Source organism: Triturus cristatus, chromosome 9, assembly GCF_964204655.1.
Source record: "Triturus cristatus chromosome 9, aTriCri1.1, whole genome shotgun sequence".
Lineage (NCBI taxonomy): Eukaryota > Metazoa > Chordata > Amphibia > Caudata > Salamandridae > Triturus > Triturus cristatus.
In genome coordinates, this window is record NC_140592.1 from 1,152,837,583 (window position 1) to 1,152,862,471 (window position 24,889).

At 43.2% G+C, this 24,889-nt stretch overlaps 1 protein-coding gene across 1 annotated transcript in view; it reads left to right on the plus strand.

The window, feature by feature from the left end:
- Positions 1-17,184, plus strand: part of LOC146799536 (carbohydrate sulfotransferase 9-like) — a 128,270-nt gene extending 111,086 nt beyond the window's left edge. The window contains exon 4 of the mRNA XM_085627890.1: positions 12,681-17,184. Within this exon, the coding sequence (XP_085484016.1) occupies positions 12,681-13,492 (812 nt within the window). The 3' untranslated portion in view covers positions 13,493-17,184. The remainder of the gene's footprint in view (positions 1-12,680) is intronic.
- Positions 17,185-24,889: the final 7,705 nt, after the last annotated feature.

Below are 24,889 nucleotides of genomic sequence, written 5' to 3' on the forward strand. Positions count from 1 at the left end.
ATCATATCCAAACGGCTGAAATCACTCTCCTCTTTTTCCCTTCCACTTCCTGAGGTGGATAACTTACTCATCAGCGTGGAGACTGATACCGGTGTCCTTACCTTCCTCCTCCTGTACCGGCCCCCACACTCTATGCCATCTTTCCCAACCATCCTGAGCGAACAACTTTCCAATCTACTCACGCAGCACCCCAGTTTCGCCCTTTTCGGCGACCTAAACTATTGGTTTAATGATACTAACGCCGGTCCCCATGCTACAGAGCTCTTTGAGACTCTCAACAGCTTGAACCTCAATCAACAGGTTACCCAACCCACACACAACAAGGGCCACATTCTGGACCAGATTTGGACCTGCAATCTGGCTCTGACCCAGCCAGCCATATCCCCCTGTGTCTGGCCAGACCATTACTTGGTAGACACTACCATTACTGTCGTGGGTCGAACTCCTGCTCCTTTGATGGCTGGCGGCTCCTCTCGAAAATGGAATACACACGACTCTCAGGGCTTCCTCACCACTCTGGCGGACACCCGCCCAGTCTTCAATCCCTCTGATAACGTTGAAGGAATAGAACACGACATCGGTTCCTGGCTGAAGTCGGCCAGTGACCTCTTTGCCCCCCTGATCAAATTCCCCCGCACTAGGCATCACAACTCCCACAGGTGGTTTTCTGATGACCTTAAACAGCAAAAACTAAAAACACGCCAGCTGGAGCGTACCTGGAGACGTGATTATTCCAACACAGCCAGGCAGTCTTACATGTCTGCGCGCAGAGTATACAAAGCCGCTATCACCCTAGCTAAAAGGGAACACTTTTCCAACAGGATTTTGTCTGCGCCCAACAAATCTAAGGAGGTATTCAAAGTGATGAACGAGCTCACCACTGATGATAGAACCCTCCCCGCCCAGACCCCTACTCAAGAGGCATGTGACACCCTCAACCTCTTTTTTGTGGAAAAGATCACAAAAATCAAAAACTCTATACCTCCCCTACCCCAGTTACACCCATTGGACACCTTCACCCACAATACCTCTACCTCTACCTTGTCCACTTTCCCCACCCTGAACCCCATCTCATTAGCGGAACTCGCCACTCGCGTGAAATCCGGCTCCCCTAACGATTGCTGTCCGCCATCTGTCCTGCGGAGTATCTGCATCAATCTACCTGACTGTATTCTTCCCCTGCTGAATGGCTCACTCAGCAGTGGCATCGTTCCTAGCTCTTTCAAGGAGGCAATTCTTGTGCCCCTCCTCAAGAAACCTGGCGCCGACCCCCTGGAACCGTCGAACTATCGCCCCATTTCCCTCCTTCCCTACTTTTCGAAATTAATGGAGGCCCACGTCACACGATGTCTGTCAAATTTTATCGAATCCTCCTGTCACCTTGATCCCAACCAAGCCGGCTTCAGACCTGCCCACTCCACTGAGGCCGTCATCTTGGCAGTCCTGGACACACTGAGGAGGAATGCGGATGCGGGGTCTCCCCAAGCCCTCGTGCTCCTGGATCTGTCGGCCGCGTTCGACACGGTGGACCATAACATTCTTCTCCACCGTGTCGGACAGGCAAGCATCCAGGGTCCCGCTCTCAAGTGGATTGAGTCCTTCCTTTCAGACAGAACTCAGGCTGTTCGTCTAGGCCCCTACACTGCAGCAAAAACCCCCACGACCTGTGGAGTCCCCCAGGGCTCCTCCCTCTCACCGCTTCTATTCAACTTATATCTCCAGCCCTTGATCCACTCTCTTCAGAAATGGGACATCATCGTCTATAACTACGCCGATGACTTACAGCTTATCCTCCCGCTCAATTCACCCCTTGCCATCAAAACTTTTCACGCAGTTATGATCCATATCCAGCATTGGATGAACCAAAACCAACTGAAGTTAAACCCCGGGAAAACCGAGCTCCTCCTTCCTGGACTCAGTCATGCCCATTGGGGCCCGCAGTTCTGGCCCGCGGAGCTCGCCCCCCCCCCCAGTCCCGGTCAAATCAGTGAAGAGTCTGGGAGTGATTATCGACGCCGAACTGTCCCTCAAAACCCAAGTGGGTGCGGTAATCTCATCCTGCATGTACCAGCTCCGGAAGATTCGCAAAATCCGCCATCTACTTCCGTCCGCCGCACTTACCCAAGTTGTCATCGCACTTGTGCTTTCCCGGCTAGACTTCTCCAACTCCCTCTACTACGGTCTCCCACAATCCCTGTTACACCGCCTTCAGGTAGTCCAGAACCAAGCGGCTCGACTCATTCACGAAACCCCCAGATGGCAATCAGCCAAACCTTTACTTCACCGATTACACTGGCTCCCAATAGGCCAAAGGGCAGCTTTTAAAGCGGCCTGCCCCACATTCAAGGCCCTTTACTGTCCCGGACCCTGCGTTTCTCAAATCTTTAAATACTCCTCATCAACCAACGCGCAATCTTCGATCAGCCCACCGTCATCTACTAGTCACCCCCAAAGCCAAAACCAAGAAATTCGGTGGCCGTCGCTTCGCCCACCTGGCTCCAGGGCTTTGGAATCTCCTCCCCCTTTCCATCAAATCCACCCCTTCTCTCCTTAACTTCAGGAAATTGCTTAAAACCCACCTCTTCCCTCCTCTTGGTTAAAACCTTGCCATTCACGCTTTCTCCTTCACTCACCCTGTCTCAAAGCGCCAGGAAGCCTTCGGTGTCAGTGCGCTCTATAAATTGCACTTAACATAACATAACTTACAAAAATCTTAGAACTTCTCTTTTATGCGCCCTTATATTTGGAACTCATTAAGGGTCTGATTATGGTTTTTGGCAGTGTGAGGGAGGGTGGCATGCCACTGCCTCTCCCATGCACTGCGAAGAGTTGCTGCTGCCCACCAGATTACATCTTAACAGTGGTCTAGTGGGCAGGAAGGGTGGCAGTTTCATGACGGTGCCTCTTTCAAAGGCAGTGGTGCCATTGAAAAAGGCACCATAATGGGAACGCCACACAAGGTGCCTTCATGGCCCTATACTGTAATGTCCATGCTGTGCAGGAACTGTGGTGCATGCACACAAGGGGACAGATATTGTACACCTCTGTGTGCATCCACATGGCATGAGGCACCTTTGTTTCCTCTCTGCCATGGTTTTCATGGCAGCGGCACCTCGTAATGGCGGAGGAAACTCAGAGAATTCTTGGCGGGACCATGGCTGTCCTACCAAGCATATTGCGGCCTCGGGACTGCCACGGCACCACCAGGGGACTGCGGTTCCCTAGCGGCGTCGGCGGTACCATGGTTGTCCGACTGCCCTATTCACAATGGGTTGGTTGGACGGCCGGTGCGGCTGTAGCTGGACCGTCACCGTCACCGCCGCGTCACCACTAGTCTGGCAGCCCTCAGACCAAAGGGTCACAAAATTCCTTTTACAAGTTGGAAGGAATTTTCTGACCCATACAAGGCCCATTGTAGATTGCAAAATGGATTTAGTGGTTGCAAACCCTGTGATTTTGGGAATCACAAGGTTTGCTACCTTGAAATACCTGTGTACATCAGACCCATAGTTCAGTAACTTTACAATTGTAGGTTAGCTGTTGAAGATTCTGGACTGCTTTGGCAAATGCTCCTTCACAAAGCCCTGAGACACCTGGGGCCTGATGTATGAAGGTTGGGCCTGATTTACGCATGTTTTGTGAGTTTCAAACAATTCCCAAAATGGTTTGTGACTGTTGATTGATCCTACAGTGATGTATCATGCGTTGATAAATGAAGGTTTGGTAAAACGGAACAATTACCAATTTCTTACTTTGCAAATAGGTTTTGCAAAGTCCATGTAACGATTCTCTATTACTGATTTGCAAATTGACTTTACAAAATATTCGCAAATTGTTAATATTGCAAAATCATCAAACAGCGCGTGCAAAGTACTATAAATTACTAGAAACTTGAAAAATGTGATGACTAGTCACAAGCTATACAAATTCACCAAAAATGCTTTAAGCTCTTCCTTGGTGCAGTGGTGAGGACCATGTGCATCCTAGGAGTCGAGAAGAGGAGAAGAAGAGAGTGAACAGATGGTCACCTTGTTAAAATAAACAGATGAGGAGATTCAAAGTAGGGAAAGATTTGGTAAGGAGGTGAATTGAATTTTGATGAATGAGTTGGAGTCTGTTTTAGATAGATCCACCCAGCACAGTATGGCTATCCCTACAAGTATGAAAGTTTTGTGTAGCTTTCACTGTTTGCATTTGGGAGTTACCAGCACACAGTAAGTAGCAGTTCATGGGGCCACATCACTGAGTGCTCTGTCTAGGATAATCCATAACTTTCTAGATTCCATGCTTCAAAAATTACATGCCCATATTTGTTTTCCAAATATCCCACACATTCAAAAAGGGAGCATTCCATTCTAGACCACATTTGCCTAATGTAGTTGGATAGTTAGATAGATCACATATGGTCTTTTCACAGACAAGCTCACCATCTCTGGTGGTCCTCTGCACTGCTGCAGCCATGACACCATCGGAATACAGACTAGAAAATATTAAAAAACACAAGGCAAGAGTGATTTTCCATCTATGCACCCAGGATTTGGAACAGCATCACCGTATGAATTAGGACTGCCAAAACACTGCTTCAATTTAGGAAAGAGTTGTAGACTCCCCTCTTTAAAGAACACTAAATTACAATGTGGTAACCTTTCACGACCCTATCATGTCACTCACTGCCTTTATGCTTGTCTTCGACCCTTTTCAGCACTGTTTTCTAAAAAATCAGGTGGTTTGCAATGCATCATACCTTACCACAAACATTTACACTTTACAGAAAGCACACATGATTCATACATTTTAGACATTGTGCTTTATAGTACAGGCTATCTTAAGGTAAGATTGGAGATGATGGTTACTTGGAAACCCCGCAAATGTAATACATTATATAACTATATGAATTGAAATAAGTTAGTACAGAATAATAAGTATATGTATATTCTTACACGTAACAATACATATTCCTTACGCCTGTAAACATTAACAATTCACTTAAATCCAAGAATTGCAAGAGAGAGGATATATCACCATGCGCACAAACAATCCCAGTCATCTGTGTTTTGATTTCAGTACTGAGACCCTCAGAGTATTCCTAAAAATGCATTTGGGACAACTCAGTCCAGTAGGGTGCTGAAGCAAGCCTCTGTATATGGTAGGATAGTTCTGGGGTGGGCAGATCTACAGCAGATATTGCCTCAACGTGCAGGTTCACAGGTTTTAATCCCAATTGACAGATGAGAGGATGATCCTTCAGAGAATTATATCATTGGTTGATTATGACAGAGGGTAATAATAACACCTGCCAAACACCTCCAGAAAATCCACTTATAATGGGCTATATAAATGCTGTCTGTTTCCTCCATGTACTAAAAGAACTAATATTGACCAGATTAGAATTTGGCTTAAAGGTGGTGAAAACGCTTTACGATGTATACAATCATTGCACTCTCTCTGTCTAATACAAAAGACTTGAGGGTCAGCTAGTCATACGTCAATGGGATGAGAATATGACAAAAAATGTAGCCATTTGCAGGTTCTACATTTCAACCCTATTTAGATAGCTCAAGGCACTGAGCCTGTGCTGCAGAAAATAGTGTCAGTAACCTCAAGGCCACTGCCACTTAAGTTGCTTGTCTGGTTAATGCACCATCTGCAAAGGTATGCAACCTGGAGGCATGTTCCAATCCTGGTATGATGGCATTCCGAAACCAGAAATGAACACACCCCAGAAAACGTCCCTTAGAATCCTCTCCTGGAATATTGTGGGTGCAAAGCAGAAACTCTCAGAAGACGCTCTATTAAAAGACAGGAGAAGGTATGATATCATAGCCTTACAAGGTCCTGGCTGATCAATGCTCTCCAACTGGAGGGTTATGTCCGTCATCATATTGATGCAATTATAACTCGCTGATTTGGTTGGCCAAGAGGGTGTCTTGCAGTTTATGTCTCCATGGCGTTGAAAGTTGACTCAGAGCAACTACCAACCTCCACTCCTGCTCTTCAGGTAATCAAACGTAGCCTCTGCCACGACCTTTGGAAAATCCCAGTAATATTTTTCAACATCTTTGCACACCCCAACCTCAAAGAAAGTCTAACCTATTCAAGAAATTAATTCATGACATATCGGAAATGAGATTCACAAACCCTACCTGGGATATTGTGGTGACAGGCGATGTCACTACCAACTTAATCTATTCCCCAGAGAAGGATGAGCATCTGGCAGCTGAAAACGCAATCTGGGCAGTGTTTCCACAAGCAACTCATCCTCAAAAAAGATCAGATCACTCTGGAAATGAACTGGTCACCTCACTCGAACATCTGGGCTTGAAAGTTATCAATGGCAGGACTGAAGATGACAATCCCCCCTGGTTTACACGTATGGAGTAACTTCTGTATCAATAATTGACAACATGATCCTCTTTCTGTCACTATTGAAACAGATAAGGAAGTTTAAAATCAAAACCACAACTGAAAGTTGCCACTCACATCAACATCTGGAGCTATTACTAAATCCAGTTGAACATCAACAAGGACCTGTGGAATCGGAAGCTTACAATCAGTTAGTCTGAAGTGTTTAATCTGGACCCATAATTCCCTCCCGAAGCTGGCCACAAAGGCAAAAGCAGTACTGGAAGCCAGCATAATGCCTTATGTCAACTCAATTAAAGTGTGGTACACGTTTTCAACAAAACTGCAAAAATAAGGCCCAGTTATGACACTCAAAAGAAGGAAAACCACATGAAGTTCAGTAGGTACACTGCCAAAAACCCTAACCCTAAGAAAAGAACTAAGGCACGAAATCAAGAAAGTCGGTAAATTCCGCATATCTTAAGAAGAAGAAGAAGAAGAAGTCTTTATTGCTCAGTTACTTAAAACCATTGCAATTGTTAACATATAAAAACCATAAGTTAAATCCAATTGGTATTTAAAAGATAAAATGACAGATATGTATATTCAACAAGATTGGCTTCGAATAAAAAGAGTAGTTATAATGAATACAAAAAAAGAAAGGTTATGTGTTTGATTTGCGCCTGGATGTTGGCCGAACTATAATATTTATAGCTGGGTCTATTGGGGCATGACAGTCCCCTGCAGTGTTATTGTGTCCTATTTTACCGTTCAGATATCAGGCCATTACCCGTGTCAAGAGAAATGATTCCTTATCAGTTTTGGGTTTCACTTCATTAATTGGCGTTGGCCTGTTTTCGCCCTCTGTCATTCTTGTTTCTTTTCTGCTTTGTCCAAGAATTTGACGACGTGGCATGCTAATTGAATGTTCGTTCCATCCAAGCAGGCCTTTACTGCCTGCGGGCGTGTTCTTGTGCCCAGCCTGTTGAAGTGCTTTTTTAGAAGGGATCTGCGCTCTTCGTCCAGACCTTTGCAGGTGCATATTTGATGCAGGATGTCTTCCTTTGAGTTCCCACAAACTCGGCAGTTGATAGTTTCCTTGGGTCTTATCCATGGGGGGAGGTGGTTTTGTACTGGAAGTTGGCCCAGCCGTAGACGTAGGAACTTCTCCTTTGTGCGCCTGGTAAACCCGACTCCTAGGTAGCTTTGGCAGAGGCTATTTGTGTAGCTTTGAATGACAGTCCAGCCATGGGCCCGGGTTGCTAGGCTTGCTTTGTCCTTGATTAACGATGTAGATCTAACTGATTTGTTAACTAGTAGTTTGAAGGTGTTATGAGATGCACTGCTCGTCCAGGCTTCTTGAAGACTCAAGGAATTTAAGGAGTGGTTAAGTCAATTAAAGTGTGGTACACGTTTTCAACAAAACTGCAAAAATAAGGCCCAGTTATGACATTCAAAAGAAGGAAAACCACATGAAGTTCAGTAGGTACACTGCCAAAAACCCTAACCCTAAGAAAAGAACTAAGGCACGAAATCAAGAAAGTCGGTAAATTCCGCATATCTGCGCAAAATAGAAAAAAATTAAAACCTTTGAAACAGCAATACAAAAGCAACTCTGGGAAGAACGGAAAATAAAATCTGAAGAGTTCAGGGCGAAGCTTCTATTCAATTCAAAATGTACAAACCTAGAGACATTTGGGCAACCATCAACTGCATTGGAAGAGATATAAGAATTATAAACAGCTCAAGCATTCAGGAAAAAGTCTGGGTAGCTTACCTGACTGAGATAACCAAAAGTGCCTGTCCGTGCCAGACAAAAGCACCAATGTAGAGACAAGCAAGATAGTTACAATGAGGACATCTGAAACTCAGCCCCAACCCAAGGAACGGTCCTGCACCTCTGCAAAAGTGGCAATGATAATTATGGCAGGTCGACGAAACAGAGCTCCTGGCCCAAATGGCATCCCACAGGCAATTTACAAGCTCGACCCAGAGTACTGGGCCAGCATACTGTTGGCTTTGTACAATGAGGTGAGATTAACTGGACTTATCTCCAGCCGCTGGAGAGGTTCAATAATAAGCCCAATCTTCAAGGGGGGAATCAATCAAATCCATCAAACTATAGATTAAATACCCTTATAGACACGGACTCCAAATATTATGCCTCACTAATCTTGGAAGACCTGGTGGAGTGGTCCGACTCTAATAACAAGATTCTGCTTAACCAGACTGGGTTTTGAACATTTTATGGAACCACCATTAACACTCTAGCAGTAGTTTCTATAGCTTACAAATGCAAGCAACTAAAGAAAAATCTGTTTCCATGTTTTATAGACCAGAAAGCTACCTTCAATCGAGTTGATAGGCCTCTTCTGTGGGCAAACCTAAGGCGGTGGGGCTTCAAGAGAGGACTCTTCGAGCAACAGAGCAATTGTCCACCAACACCGGGATTCAAATCAAATTAGCGGATGGTACGCGGCTGTCCAGGTGTATATACACAACTATCTGTCTAAAACAAGGCTGCGTCCTGGCACCCCACCTCTTGAACCTATTCATAGCTGACCTATCACTGGGTCTTTATCAAGTAAACTCACACCCACCACATTGCCCCTGTCACACTTGGCATTTGCGGATGATATTGGTCTACTGAGCCATACAAGAGTGGAGGAGGCAGGGCCGGACTAGGAACTGAAACCAGCCCTGGCAAACTGCTCGGCCAGACCCCCCCTGGGGGGGTGGAGGATGCAGCAGAGGTGTTTACTAAGGCCGGTTTCGGCTGATTTTGTTACCAGGGGCCGATATTGCCGGCCCCTGGTAACAAAACCAGCCCCCACCCTGGCGGCCCACCGGGGAAATGCCCAGTGCCCGCTACGGCCAGTCTGGCCCTGTATGGAGGAACTCTATGCAGTTGCCGTTACAAACAAGCTAGAAATCTACTCAACTAAGACAAAAACGATGACTTTGGGAAATGGTATCAGCACCCCACTAAGCATTAAGGGCCAGATGTAGGACCATTGGATTTAGCGCCTCGCAATTTGCAACAAATTGCGATGCGCTAAATCCAACGTACTCAGCGACACTGTTAGCGATTCCCATAGGGGTCGCAAAATGCAAGGCTGATCAATATTCATGAGCCACTCGCAGTTTGCGACCCCCATTGGGAATGGCCAGCCTCACAGCGATGGTGGCCTGCTGGGATCAGCAGACCACCATGTCTGTGACTGCTTTTCAATGAAGCAGTTTTCTTTTTTTAAATGCAGCTGTTTTCCTTAAAGGGAAACGGGATGCATTTAAAAAAGAAAAAATTTCAATGTTTCCATTTCATCTTTTTAAGGGCAGGTGGTGGTCCACTGCCTGCCCTTAAAAAATATTTTCCCCTGCATTCACAAAGGGGAAGGGGGGACCCTTCCCGTTTGTGAGTGCTTAACCACCTTTCTGAGAAGGGTGGTAAACTGCAACTGTTTTGGGACTGCAATTGCGGTCACAAAAGAGTCATACATACATGGAGGACTCGCTATTACGAAGGAACGGCCTTGGAACGCCCCTTCCTAATAGCGACTCACTATACCTATTTTGAGAGTCGTAAATAATTTGCGACTCGCAAAATAGGAATAGTACTTGGCCAACTCGCTTTTTGCGGTCGCAAAGGGGTCTGATACCCCACTGTGACCGCAAAAAACGGTCGTACATCTGGCCCTCAGTCAAATGACATAACCCTAGAGGAAGTCAGCAGCTACAAATTCCTGGGCTGTATCAGAGATAAAAATCTAAATTTCATGATGCATAAACAATACTTGGTGAAAAAAAGCAAGGAACTGACATACGCCTTTTGTGAGCTAGCCAAAAAGCTGACACCCCTTCTTGAAATCATTATTAGCCATTATCACATCGAAATGACTGCCATCAGTGTCTTTTGCAAGTGCAGTCATGCAGGGGAAAGATTCCTCTACCTTGGAGAAAATGCAGACAAATACTTACAAGCGAGTATTTGGCAACCCTCACAGAGCCTCTCCCGTGCAAGTATGACTGGGATTCAGTCCAATGAAACAAAGCATTGTACAAAGATATACTACCATCAACATATGGCACAAAATACAGAGTAACCAAAACAGCCCATTAGTTAGTGCCTTATGGCAGCCACTGAATAATGATAATGATTCAACAGACAGTAAATACCTGTGGTCCTCACTACTAGAAACGAATACCGTCAACCTATGGGACCTTCATTTACAATATTCCACATCCGGCCGAGCCATCAACAAAGTAGCTCAATTGCACTCCCCCATTGAAGGTAAGTATACATTAACCTCCCGGCCACATGCTTGGATGGTGGTCCAACCCTACATTAGTTTAAAACCAGCAGAATACCTCAGTAGGACATATCCAGCATATCTAAAAAGAAGGCTGCTGGCTCTTGGATTCGGAGTCTGCCATCCTTGGCTGACCGACCCGTCTGCAGATACAAAGGTTCAAGATCCGCAGACTTTGAGATGCTCCGAAGGAAGACAGAGCCCACCTGGCTTGCCTTTGTCCGGCCTTAAAGCACCTCAAACTCTATGACTGAAACCTGCATTCAATGAACGGGGGATCCTAACTTGCTGGATGAAGAGCCCAGCCCCCACTGATAATCCAAGATCAATTGCAACAAATCTGAAATTCCTGCTACTGCATGAGAAACAAATCAACCCTGCTTGATTGCCTAGAATATAACACAACTCCTGAGACACCTAGGCCATTCAGCCATAGAAACCCTGCCTCCTCGCACATAAAACCAATAGTGGTAAGAATAGGTTATTTTAGTCAAAGGAACACCATTCGAAACCTAGCAACAGATTTAAACAAATTATCGGGGATACTGTGATCGCTTACAATCACGTATGTATGGCATTACTCACTTGACAACCGAAGGACCATCTTTTAAACCCATACATTAGGCAGCCTGGAAAAATGATACTAACTATTAATACAAGCCCAGTGAACATTACTAGAGACAGCGGGGAAGCTAGGCTGCCTTAGCAGCATGAACAATGCAAAGTATAAACAGCTAGCACAATTCTAATTACGATCGATTTTAGAACACTTGGCACCATTTAATGAATTTTAAATAGTAAATACAGTGTCAATTGTATTCATTGCATTTTGCATGTTTCATGAACTTTTTGTATGTAATATTATTGTGATGGTTTTTATTAACTTATAACAATAAAAAAGATTGAACTGCATTGCATGCCAGATTATTGCACTTGCTATACATTTTCACGTGTAACATTTGGACTGCTCTTTCGTAAGAGTCCTCAGTGGGTTATTTGTTGGCAGCAGAGGGATGTGTGTCAGTAAAATACAGCAAGGTGTCAATGAGCATAAAGCGGGATCTACTTTACTCTGCAAGTCAGGTAATGTGGCTACTTCACACATTTACTTGTAACATGCAACATAGTATGGTTATGTATTGAGCTTGTTGCACAGATCTGTGCGTAACATGAACATCACTGATTTTAATTCCTGCAGAATCAGCCTTTCACCATTCTGAAGTCAAGAGTCAACCAAATTAATACATATCGAGGATTGGCATCCCACCCACTGAAAATGTAGTTTAGAAGGTCAAACATAATATGGTCCTACCTGCTTCACCACCTTCTAGCTTTCCATTTTTCTTTCTTCTGTGGGTTCTGACCAGCGTATTTAAAGAATAGGAAAATAAATATGTGCTGAAAAGGGTCCTTTTCTACTTGCCTACTTCCTGTCTCTCTAACTTCTTTGATCTTTCCTCTGGCTTTTAACACATTTTTCTCTCTAACCCCTGATCCCTTTCTTTGATAGATGTCAAAGGTAATTCCTGCCATGTGCTCTACAATTACATTTTAAATATTCCCCATAAGGAAATACATTTGTCAAATATGTGCAGAGTTATCTCTACTGCATTAGGTTATCTTGAAGAATGCTTATTCAGTAAATTTTTAGTTGTGGCAGAATATGCATCAGCCACTTTGGTCCGGATTTAAAGATGTGTAGTAATGGAAGAACTCTTATTTGTGGAGGAAGTGGTACATCTGCTTTTGGAGGGTTTACCATGAGTAGTGCATCCTCTGGCGGAATTATCTACACTGCAGTATGGCGGGGTCCTTCTGCCAGTGCATTCTCCATGGATAAATAATCATTCAACAAAGAATTTACCATTCCCTCCACTAGATGGAAGATTTTCCAATTCCAACTCGAAATCAGACCCTCTTTTTACTGGGGTATGTGTTTGATGTTTGATGTTTACAAATGTGAAGACGTATATAATAATAGTGTATTTAATTGTTTTCTTTTTTTCCTTATAAACCGAACTCTTGCAGACCTTGAACAAAATTGGCATGATGTTCAACAGCAACGTAAAGCCATTTTAAATTATACATGCACAAAGTTCAGACTCTACCGCCATAATGGCACTCTGGATCCAAGTGTTGCCAGGATGCTGTATGTGGAACACACACATAAATTTATATACTGTGAGGTGCCTAAAGTAGGCTGCACCAGCTGGAAACGGATCCTTCTTCTCCTCAAGATGAATTTGAGTAGGGATTTCTCTGAGTTGTCACAGGAAGCTGTGCATTCAACAAGACTGCACACAAAACTGAGCTCTTACTCTCCAGACAAGCAGAAGCAACTGCTCAACAATTACACCAAGGTGATGTTCAGTCGGCAACCCTTCGAGAGATTAGTTTCCGCATATCGTGATAAGTTCCTTTGCAATCAGACAGATCAATACTACATAAAGTCGATTGCCAGCTTCATTAAATCAAAATTTAGAAAATCCAATGACTCTGAACGACCTGTGACCTTCATCGAATTTGTCCGCTTTATCTTGCAAGAGGATCCAAAGCACAGCGACATTCATTGGAGACCAATGTCGCTCCTCTGTGACCCCTGCAATATTCCTTATGATATCATAGGAAAATTTGAGAAGTTGAAACAAGAGTCTAATCGTGTACTTATGGACATTGGGGCTCCTAAAGAGTTTTATTACCCTCATATTATGGAACATGCAACAGACACTGATGATGAGGCCACAAAGACATATTTCAGAAACCTGACCAGCGACCACCTGCAAGGCCTTGTGAATAGATATTACCTGGACTTCAAACTGTTTGGCTACCCTGTCTTCTAAAACAAAAGGTGCTTGTAAACAGTAATGACAGATATCGCTTATGAGTCACTGAGCTCAGAATTTTGAATAGTTTATTTATATGCATATTATTTATCGCTTCAGTTTGCAAGTGCTGAACCTAAGTGTGCTTCTGTAGAATCTGCATATTTAATTTGGATAGCTGTACTGTTTCCTGTGTGTAGTGTTTTGAGAGGCAAGTATTGCATCTTCTAGTGTTCTACTCTGGTATATGATGGGCGAGTCCTGGGCTTGACAATTTCTCACTCTACCTAACCTGAAAAGTCATGTCAGAGTTTGGTTCCTGGAATAAAGTTACTATGTGCACTTAATGCTAAGGTGTTAACAAAGAACAAAAAAATAACTTTCTCAAATTGCTGAAAAATGAAAGGTCTAATTAATTATGTAGAGAGGTTCTGCAGGAATTCCATTATCTAAAGTAGTTTGTTATAGGTGTGGGTCTGTTGTTCATATATACTACTTTAAGTATGCATAAAAGATGAAGGAATTCTAACAAGTTTATGATAAAGTGCTGCAAAACAGATTTGACCCTTATAGGCGCTAATTGCACAATCTGTAAAGTGCTCTATTTGTGTTTCAGTTATAGACACATCTTCATATTTAATTTAGATTTTGAGCTTCTCACTCACATTTTAACATTAAGGATGCAAACCATTGTTTCTACACTAGTGCATCACAGCCGGTTAGTTAAGGAAATGTTGCATATACAAACATACATTCCTACGAGAGATATTGGATTTGCATAATAACATACATATCCAGACATATGCAAACATACATACCTACATGATATATTTGATTTCCATAATAACTAAATAGTTGCAGTAAGCCTCAATGGTGAAAATGCATTCAACAGGGTAAGGTGGTCCTTTTTATAGATTACTCACAATTGTGAGAAACCTCCTTGAGGATAATATTTAATGTTGTAATGTAAATTGATCTTTTAAACCTATATGTATTGAATAATGTCCTTATAATATATAATTTGTCTTTTACTACATAATTTGCCACTACTCAAATGTTGTTTTAGGTAGAGAACCCCCAAACTTGTTTGTAGATTTGTATTTCAATTCAACAAAGTTTATTCCATTGTTATTGGCCTAATGTACTTCATACTTGACTATATGAAAACAACATATGTATGGGGAGAACTGGTATCTCCCCTGTACAGAACTCCTCAAAAGTCAATTCCATCACACTTGGAGCAGACTTTGTGGCCCAATATCCTTTAAGATTCACAATTTCACATGATTACAAAATTCCTTGAGTGAAACCCATGACAGTTGCAAATTAGTCTTTAAATTAAATCTTGAACACTGTTAAAGCACTACATTTCACCTCAACACTCAGGTTATGACTAAATTGTCACACGGAGTATGGTAGATAAGTGATAATATGCTTTATATGTGGACATTAGTCTCATTACAATACTATATCATGCATCAATTATTTCACCAATATATCAATATATCTATGTGATTATTTTCCACTGTATTTTAGATGACACCCATCCTTGCGATTGGCAAGCAAATGTTTAAAATATGGGGAATCCCAGCCCTATTTATACATTTTAGAAATTATCCAGCCTTGGTTGGGATATCTCCTGATAATTCAAAGTCCCAGCCCATACCGATGATGTGCTGCTTACTCTCTCGACGCATTATTGAGACGTATAGCCAGTCTTCAGGCTACAAAGTCAGCCTGTCCCAATCTCTAAAACTTACCAGAAGGTGTATGTGGTGTTGTACCGGTATTAGGTATTTGGTTATACACGGTCTTTTAGAACCTTTAAGGATCTCAGTTTTTTTATTTTTCATCTATGGATGTTATAAAACATAAGGACAGAGTGTGATAGATTGCCTAACCAAAATCTCAATTAATTGGATGAAATGTTCTTGAAATGCATTTAAAGCCCAGGTTTTGATACAATTTTGGTTGCATAGCACATTTAATTAAGAAAGAAGGGACATGTGGAAAGGTTAGGCATGAAGTGGTGTCATATAGGTATCAGACATGTGGGTATACACATTCTGTTAGAACCATTAAGGGTCTTAGGGCCTCATTTAGATCTTGGTGGACGGGTTACTCTGACACAACGGTGATGGATATCCTGCCCACCGAAAAACAAATCCCGTAGGGTATAATGTGATATATATTTCGGCAAACGGGATATCCGTGACCGTTGTGACGTAGTAACCCGTCTGCCAAAATCTAAACCTTTGTCTTGCCAGTATCTGGTGGGGAGGTTGACTATCTTAATGGGTAAGCAAACCTTCCGCAGTACTGAAATGCAGAGCAAGAGAGGGAAGATTTTAAGGAACAGTGAACACAACCTAGCAGTTCACATCATGCACCCTCAAGTTATGTATCTGCCTACATCTATATCGGGCCCTTTGTTTTTAGTTTTTAGTCTACAGGACAATATAAGAGTAATTACAGAGTATGATAGGCTGGCTAACCAAAATATCAATTAATAAGGAATGTTATTAAAATGTATGTACAGCCCAGCTTTTGATATCATTTTGGTTGCATATCACATTTAATTAAGAAAGGTGGTTTAAAGCCGGCACATCAATTGCTTGAGATGTTTCTTTGAGGTCAGAGAATAAAACTAAATTTTTGTATGGGAAATAATAAAATCAGATAAAAAAGGGTTGTTATAGATTCCCGGATATATATATAACTATTAGTTTTCTTCCACGTTGGCTCTATAGCTCTCTAACTGGGAACACAATTTTTGTAATTGGGTGTCAATTAGAATGTGGTACCTTGAGACCATTTAATGTATATGCAGTTTTATCATCAGGCAGAATACACACCGAAGTCAGACTGACCAATTCTATTGTAGCATGTATTTACCTGCATGAACAAGCACTGGTAGTTTTTAAAGCAGAAAGTATATCTTCATAAGGCATGTACAATCTGGTGATACCCAGCCTTTAAACATAAATGAAATATTTTCTTTCGGTCCTTTTAGATGTATCTTGGTATAATTCATTGGAATAGTGTATATATATTGAAATATGACCATTTACACACAAATATTTATCATGCGGTAGTGTAGCAGTGTGATGTAATACTACAGTGTAGTACCTTTTATAATTTTGATTTAAGCTTGATTTTGTTTTCTGTAAATTAATTTAGAACTCGTGTTTATATGTTTTGGAAACTATAAAAATCAAGTTAAAAAAAAGAATGTAGGCATTGTGCAGGTACTACCTTTTACCAATGCAGAAACGGTGACCAGAGGAATGTTGTAAACCAAGAAAAAGGTTTGTACCTTATGCAGAGAATAATTATGAGAGTAAATTTATGGGCAAAAATATTTCCTGAGTAGGAAAGTTCAATAGTTGCTCTTGCTGGAGGGTCATGTGCGGGAGGCCTGAAGATCTGTAATTTGTAAGGCACTCAAACCTAAACTCGATCTATGTACTTATGACCAGATCTTCTTTGTGTCCATTGGTGACAAATGCATAATATTTTAAAGTAGCAGGAAGTTGCATCGGTAATGTTTGAATATCAACATTTCAGAGCCAACAACACCATAAATGTGAGGAATTCACCATTGACTCTCTTAGCCTATATAATGTGATTCTCATGTATATTTTTCCATTTCGATACCAGACGCTATATTTGATTATAATATAATGTACAATAAAATGTGCTGAAAACAACTGTAGACCTGCCTGTCCCTGCTTTCCTCTTGTCCAATGTCTGCAAGGAGGTTAGTATTGCTAACATCTGAAAGTCATTCTCCCATGTGCCTTACCCTAGCCTTCCCAGAAATTGTTAACAATCCACTTTTTTAGTCATGGCCATGGCTATACATTCAGACATTCACATCTGCTTGTAAATCATTTTAGGAGCTTCGTTGAATTACAATCGTCATATGCAATTCCCAAGAAATGCTTGTCAATAATATTATTCTTCTGAAAGATCAGACATTTACATACATTTACTTGGGGATTAGGTCATTTAAGAATTATTATGCATTGATAGAATTAGTGGTGAATTCCAGTATCAATAAATGGTCACATTATCTGGGCTCAGAATTAATGCTTTAAATATGACTGGGACACTCATTTATGTGATTCAAATCTTGGCCACTGCCAACTTCATTTGCAGCAATTTAACACCCTGCTTCAGAAGTGCCTAGCTCCTTAGGAATTTAGTTAATCTGAGTACTTCGATAAGGCTACACGGCGTGATATTCAAATGCACAAGCGTGTGCAACTTGTCCTTTTTTGATCAGTTTCTTGGCTGTAATGCTTGGTTTCAACAAAAAGGGTATGATTTTCTGTATGGGGGCTGATAACTATTTTGCCAACTGTGTTGTTGGTATACTCGTTGGGATGTTACGGGAAGTAATTGGTGATTCCTGATCATTCCTGTGGACAAAGGTCAGAGTGATATGATCATCTCTGTGTTGCTACAGGAGAGGAGACTACTCTGCTCTAGGTTCTCCGTGGATGTGCAGCATATCAGTAAAGAGACTTCTTAAATGCAGGTGTTGGAGGATTTTTAAAGTTCAGGAATTGTTCATCCAGTTGTTTGACAGAAACGTTTGAGTACCCACAGAAAAGAAGTACAAACTGTCAACGGCTGCATACAACTCCAGAGAAGGTAGATATTAATACAGATATTAATGCAGTCCTCTGTGACATACATGGTGGACACACTTCATGTTGATACACCTCACCCTCTTCTCCAGTCTTTCATATGTACACTGTCTTGTGGAAATTCCCTTTTGAACAATTAACTCCATTTATTACCTTTCCACTTGATGGTCTCTTGCCACAATTTCTACAGTTATCCAAATTATTATCATCAAGCATGCCCTTCAGGATCTTCAATCAATCAATCAATCTATCAATCAATCAATCAGGGTTTTATAAAGCGCGCTACTCACCCGCGAGGGTCTCAAGGCGCTGGGGGGGGAGCTCCGGATCAGTCGAAGAGCCAGGTCTTCACCAAAGAACTTATGTTAGACATGTTTCCATCACTGCTTTCAGTAACTTTGAAACCAACTCTTCACTCGCTGCAGACTTGAGTATCTTTATACTCTTTTTACCACCGTTCTTGCCAACTTGAACCTGACACAGTGACCCGAAACAAACGCCTACTCTTTTTTAGAAAGCTCCATGCTCCAAATTCCATCCTCTTTTTTGACTTTAGTTTCTGGCAGCATCTAGCTTTGTTTCAAAACTGTGCACTCTAATTTCCCCTCATCATGTCATATGGATTTCTAGGATCCACTTCAAGGCTGGTGGTATTATATGCCCACATGTTACTTCTCACAGCCTCTCTTCAATCACTTCCTTCCCACAAAGCTAGTTGAATAAACTCCTCAAGCACAGATTACCATTAACAAACCAACCATTGGTTTGCAGATCCTATACTGATGACTTTTTCAGGAATCGGGTATTTACCCAGTGCACACGCTGTACACCAGTATCTGTTCGCAATCATCTTTGTAAACAACTCCAGCAAAAAGTCATTTTTGAATATATTTTCAACAAACGATTCTTCTTAGGGCAGTCATCCATAGGAGATTGCCTAGTTCATGATAGAAGATCATTTTTGTATCTATTTTGTTTCTTTAACTGTGTGTTTTGTGATTTGCATTGTGTATTTGAATTACTTTTATTGCATTGTATGTGTGGTTGAAATAAACTCATTTGATGGATGTTGGTATAAATATGGTTCACAAATTTAGGCCCTAATCACGATGCCAGTCGGTCCAAAAATGTAAAAAAAAAAATCATTTAGTATTGTACTTGAAAAGCCTCCTTACCACTATTCTTGTTTTTCGCCATACTCCTGTATCTTTTTTTCTTCATTGTTGTATTATTATTTCTTTGAACCATTTGCTTCCATAACATTTCAGTGTGAAAGGATTGGTAGTTACAAATCGAAACCACTTTTTCCGTTTTGAGTGGTATCATAGACACTTATAATACATTTCTACTTGTATCTGGAATGTTTGGACGTGGAAACTCCATAAAAAATAGCAACTGCCTTCTAATAAAATTCACATTTTTGAACCATCATTTATCAATTTCACCTGCATGAAGAATAACCCCAAATGTAATACATCCAGGCTATTTTACTTACTACTGTGAACAGCATAGTTGGTGATTGCAAGAAATGCATGTACTACTAAATGGTTAAATAGGGCTTTGTTACTTTACAACCAAACTGACAAAATATTTTTTGTTGAACTAGTCTGAGCTACAATGGGATCATTCATCCAAGTTAACAATTTGGCACTGGACACAAGGGGAGGATTCACTCCTCTCCTACATTGCGGCAGTTTACAACCCAGAGAAACTTTGGAAATGTTAACAGCTTACAAAATGACTGCTGGAACAGGCCTGTACTTACAGCCGATGACGTGGCAGGGCTAATTACCTTTCTACCGCTAAGTTGAAGGCCCCAGAGCAGCATGAAAATGCACTGGTTCCCCCCAGCCAGGGGCGTGGGTTGAAGGGGGACTGCCTGCCAGCGAGTGGATCAGGCTCGACCTGTGGAGGACTCCTGGCCCTGCGGCGTGGAGGACGCGAAATGAGTAAGCTGCACAGGAAAGGCGTGGGCAGTGGACAGGCCCTTATTTCCCCACCTAACTCACAGCTGCATAGTGGAGCCTTTGACCCAAGAGAGGACGGCCACGGGGCGCTTGACGTCAGATCGGCACATTGTGGTGATACTTTGGCCCAAGGGACACGGCGGACTCATCCAGTTGTGGGAGATACAGCACTCAGAGAGCTGATGACTGGGAGCGGACCCTGGATACCTCCTGTGAGCCCCTTGTCCCCGCTTTCCTTTTTATTTATTTATTTTGTGCGTTTTTATATAGCGCGGACTTTACCCGAAGGTGTCAGAGCGCTTCACAATAGGAACAGTAATGATACATGAGGAGAAAATTACAGGTGAGCATGTTACAAAAGCAAACGTTTGTGTTACATGAGGCAATAGTGACAATTGTGCAAGTATCAAGAGCAAACAAAATACAAGAGGTAGCAAACGATACGTTACAAAAGGAAAGGTGACGTGTGCATGTTACAACAGAGTATAAAGTACAAGTAGAGGTATAATACTGCACTAAATGGCAGACACTCAAAACAATAAAAAAAACATTACGTTACATGAGGCAATGGTGGCAATTGTGCATGTATCAAAAGCAAACAAAATACAAGAGGTAACAAACGATACGTTACAAAGGGAAAGGTGACATGTGTGCATGTTACAAAAGAGTACAAAGTACAAGTAGAGTTATTATAGTACTGCACTAAATGGCAGACACTCAAAACACAATAACTACACGAAGGAATGAAGGAAGTAGCGGACTGGATGACGGACAGCCGGCTTAAACTCAACACCGACAAGACGGAAGTCCTCATCCTAGGCCTTACTCCCACCGCATGGGATGACTCCTGGTGGCCCCCCGTCCTAGGCAGCACTCCCCAACCCACCGACCACGCCCGCAACCTGGGATTCACCCTGGACTCCTCCCTCTCCATGACCAGACAAGTCAACGCAGTCACATCGGCATGCTTCAACACCCTTCGCATGCTCCGCAAGATCTTCCACTGGATCCCCACCGACACAAGGAAGACCGTCACCCACGCCCTCGTCACCAGCCGCCTGGACTACGGCAACACCCTCTACGCCGGCACCACGATCAAACTACAGAAGAAACTCCAACGAATCCAGAACGCCGCCGCCCGCCTCATCCTGGACGTCCCGAGCCACCACCACATCTCCGGACACCTGGAAAAGCTTCACTGGCTCCCAGTCAGCAAGAGGATCACGTTCAGACTCCTCACCCATGCACACAAAGCCCTTCACAACCAAGGACCCAAACTCATCAACCACCGCGTCTCTTTCTACATATCCACCCGCACCCTGCGTTCGACCGGACAAGCCCTGGCAGCCGTCCCCCGCATCCGCAAAGCCACCGCCGGAGGCAAATCTTTTTCCTACCTCGCAGCGAAGACCTGGAACTCTCTCCCCAGCCATCTCCGCTTAACTCAGGACCACCTCTCCTTCAGAAGGCAGCTCAAGACCTGGCTGTACGAGCAATAACCCCCTCCCCCCCAGCGCCTTGAGACCCTTACGGGTGAGTAGCACGCTTTATAAATGCCAATGATTGATTGATTGATTGAGAAGGCACTTCTATAGGCATGGAGAAAAGAATTTCCTATAATGGAAGGACTTCCTTCAGATAATAGAGGGCGTGAATTAAATTTAGAAGTGTCTTTGAAGGAGGAGAGCTTTGAGGTCAGTTTTGAAGGCCTGGGAAGAGGTGGTGGTCCGGAGCTGAGGCGGAAGTGAGGTCCAGATTCTCACCGCGTTGCCTGAAAAGGATTGGGCCATCAATCTTTCCTTCTTGAAAGTGGGAGGTTCAAGCAATACATTTTCTGCATTACATGATGGTCTGGATCCTCCAGAGAGTTTCAGTTTGTTCGCCAGGTAGCAAGGGGAGGAGGAGTGCAAGGCTTTGTGGGTGATACAGGCAGTCTTGAAGTTGTAGATAGATCTTGCCTCGATGGGAAGCCAACGGAGGGTGGATAAAATGGGTGTGATGTGGTCTCTTCTTTTGGCCCCATATCTGAAACGAGCTGCTGAATTGAGAACAAACTTAAGGGAGGACAGGTGGGATTTGGGGAGGCCAGTAAGAAGAGAATTGCAGTAGTCCAATCTGGAGAGAACCGGCGATTGGACCAGGGCTTTAAGGTCTTGCTCCGGGAAGAAGCAACGAATCCCCCAAAGAAGGCGCAGTTGGTATCGAGCAGACTTTGCAATGGAATCGATGTGGGAGAGTAGATTGAGTTTTTTGTCGAGTATGACACCAAGGCATTTTGCGCTGTTGACAATGATGGGTTTATTGTTAAGTAGATTCATCTGATCCATCCATGATTGAACCGGGGGAGGAGAAAGTGAGGAGGAGAGGAGGAGGAATTCAGTTTTGGAGGGATTCAGAATCAGTTGATGAGTTAACATCCAGTTTTGAATGGAGTCGAGAGTAGAGCTTAGGATGGAGAGATCGTGAGTGGAGGCCACCTTAAGGTAGATTTGAGTGTCGTCCGCATAGAGATGATAGTGGATCCCAGATTTACTAAGGAGATTGCCCAATGGTTCTAAATAGAGATTGAACAATGTGGGTGCAAGTATAGAGCCTTGAGGAACACCTTGACCGACTGCCAAAGGAGATGAAAGACTGTTCGCTATTTTGATCATTTGGGATCTATCAGAGAGGAAGGAGGCAAACCATTTAAGCACAGTGCCCTCCATGCTCATTCTCTGTTGAAAAGTGTTAAGGAGAGTGTTGTGATTGACAGTGTCAAAGGCTTCAGAAAGGTCAAGGAGAATTAGAAGACAAGACTCTCCCAAATCGAGTATCCGCAGCGCGTCATCAATCACTTTCAGCAGGGCTGTTTCTTTTTTTTTTTTGATAAGCAAATTTTTATTTTTGCAAATAAACATACAAAAATACATGGACAACCGTCCAAGCGAACTGGCATCAAAAAATATCTTCTACGTTCAGTGACCTTCAACAGCAATTCAGCAGGGCTGTTTCAGTGCTGTAGTTTTGAATGAAGCCGGACTGGGAATTGTCAAGAAGATCATTGTCCTTGATATGACGAGAGAGTTGTTTCGCTACACATCTTTCTGTGATTTTCGCAAGAAAAGGTAGGTTAGTGATGGGGCGGTAGTTGTTGAGGTCGTTCCCATCAGCGGTGGGTTTTTTAAGCAGAAGGGTGACCTGCCCAGTTTTGAAGGAAACAGGAAGGGAGCCTTGACAGAGGGAGAGGCTGACCAGAGTGGTCCAATAGGAAAGGGAATGGGTATAGAAGTCAATGGCAATGGCACTAGGGTTGGGGTCAAGAGAATGGTTGGAGGGCTTTGTTTCGAGGATGCATTTGTAAATGTAAATGTGCAGATATTTATATAGCGCAAATCACCAACCGGTCTCTAAGCGCTTGCTTAGGGAACCCGTCCTGGTATTCCCCTGTGAGATAACTCAGCAGGGCATCCACAAGGTGAAAGCCAGGCATCCCGCCGCGAGGGGCCATTGTGGAGATTAAGCAAGCTATTGCCCAGAGTTGCAGAGTGTGAACCCATGAATTGAGTATGCACTGGAGCGAGAATTATCGAGTCCATGGACAATTTAGGGACTCAAGACCCAGCCGAGCCAGGAATTGAACCCTGGTCCCGGGCTGACCTCTGCTTCCAGGTCTGCCTACTCTAACCAGTGAGCCACACTTCTCTATTTGAGGAGGGCATCTTCAGAGATGGGGTCAAAGTTCTGCCAAATGGTTAAGGATTTGCGCTCCTCTGTAGGGGTAGGATGAATGACCTGAATTCCGCTGATTTCTTAGTAGAATCCTCCAACTTGGAGGTTGGGGGAGAGCAGTTTGGGTTCTTGATGAGGTCGACTAGTTCTTTGGGTCTATTTTTGGCTGAGTCGAGGAGGGATCTGAAGTGCTTATGGTACTTGGATCTTGCTGAACGAAGCGTGGCCAAATTATCGGTGGAGGGCGCTTGTCTCCATTGTTTCTCAAGGACTCTTAGGTACTTCCTTTCTTCATATAGGGATTGGTTGAACCAAGGTGCTGAGGGAGTAGGCCTTTTCTTTTTGCTTTGGAGAGGAGCGACATTATTGATTTCGACTGCAAGGACTGTGAGGCATTGGGAGGTGAGTTTGTTAACATCTAGGTTCGGGTCTAGCCTTGGAAGTGATAGCAAAGCAGAATCAGAGAGGGTACCAAGGTCAATATTTTTAGTGTCACGGAACCAGGAAGTAGCCCTCTTAGGTTGGCCGAGAGTTATAGATTGTGATAGGTGAAGAGAGAATGGGATGAGGAGGTGGTCAGACCAGTCTACATGAATAGGGGTAGCGTTAGTCAGCAAGCCTGCTTTTGAAATGACAAGGTCCACGATTGAGCCCTTAGAGTGTGTTGTTTCTGTGCAGTGTTGGATAAGATCGTTTGCAGAGAGGAAGGTGGCCAGCAAATTCGCAGAGGTGTCTTGAGGCGAGCCCCAGTGGACATAGAGGTCACCCACAAAGATCTGATTGTCACTTTGCGAGTATTGGTCGCTGATGAAGTCAGTGAGTTCCTCCATAAACGAAGGGCTGCTACCTGGCGGGTGGTAAATAGCATGGAATCTGAGAGGTGGTGCAATTGAAGCTCAAGAGATAGGCATTCAAAAGTGTGGAAGAAGCTGTTAGGAAAAGCCTTAAGTTGAAGGGAGTTTCTAAAGATGACTGCAACACCTCCCCCAACTTTGTCTATTCTGTCATTTCTAAATATAGAATAGCCTGTGGGTAATAGGGGATCAAACATAGAGTGAGAGGTATCGTTGAACCAGGTTTCT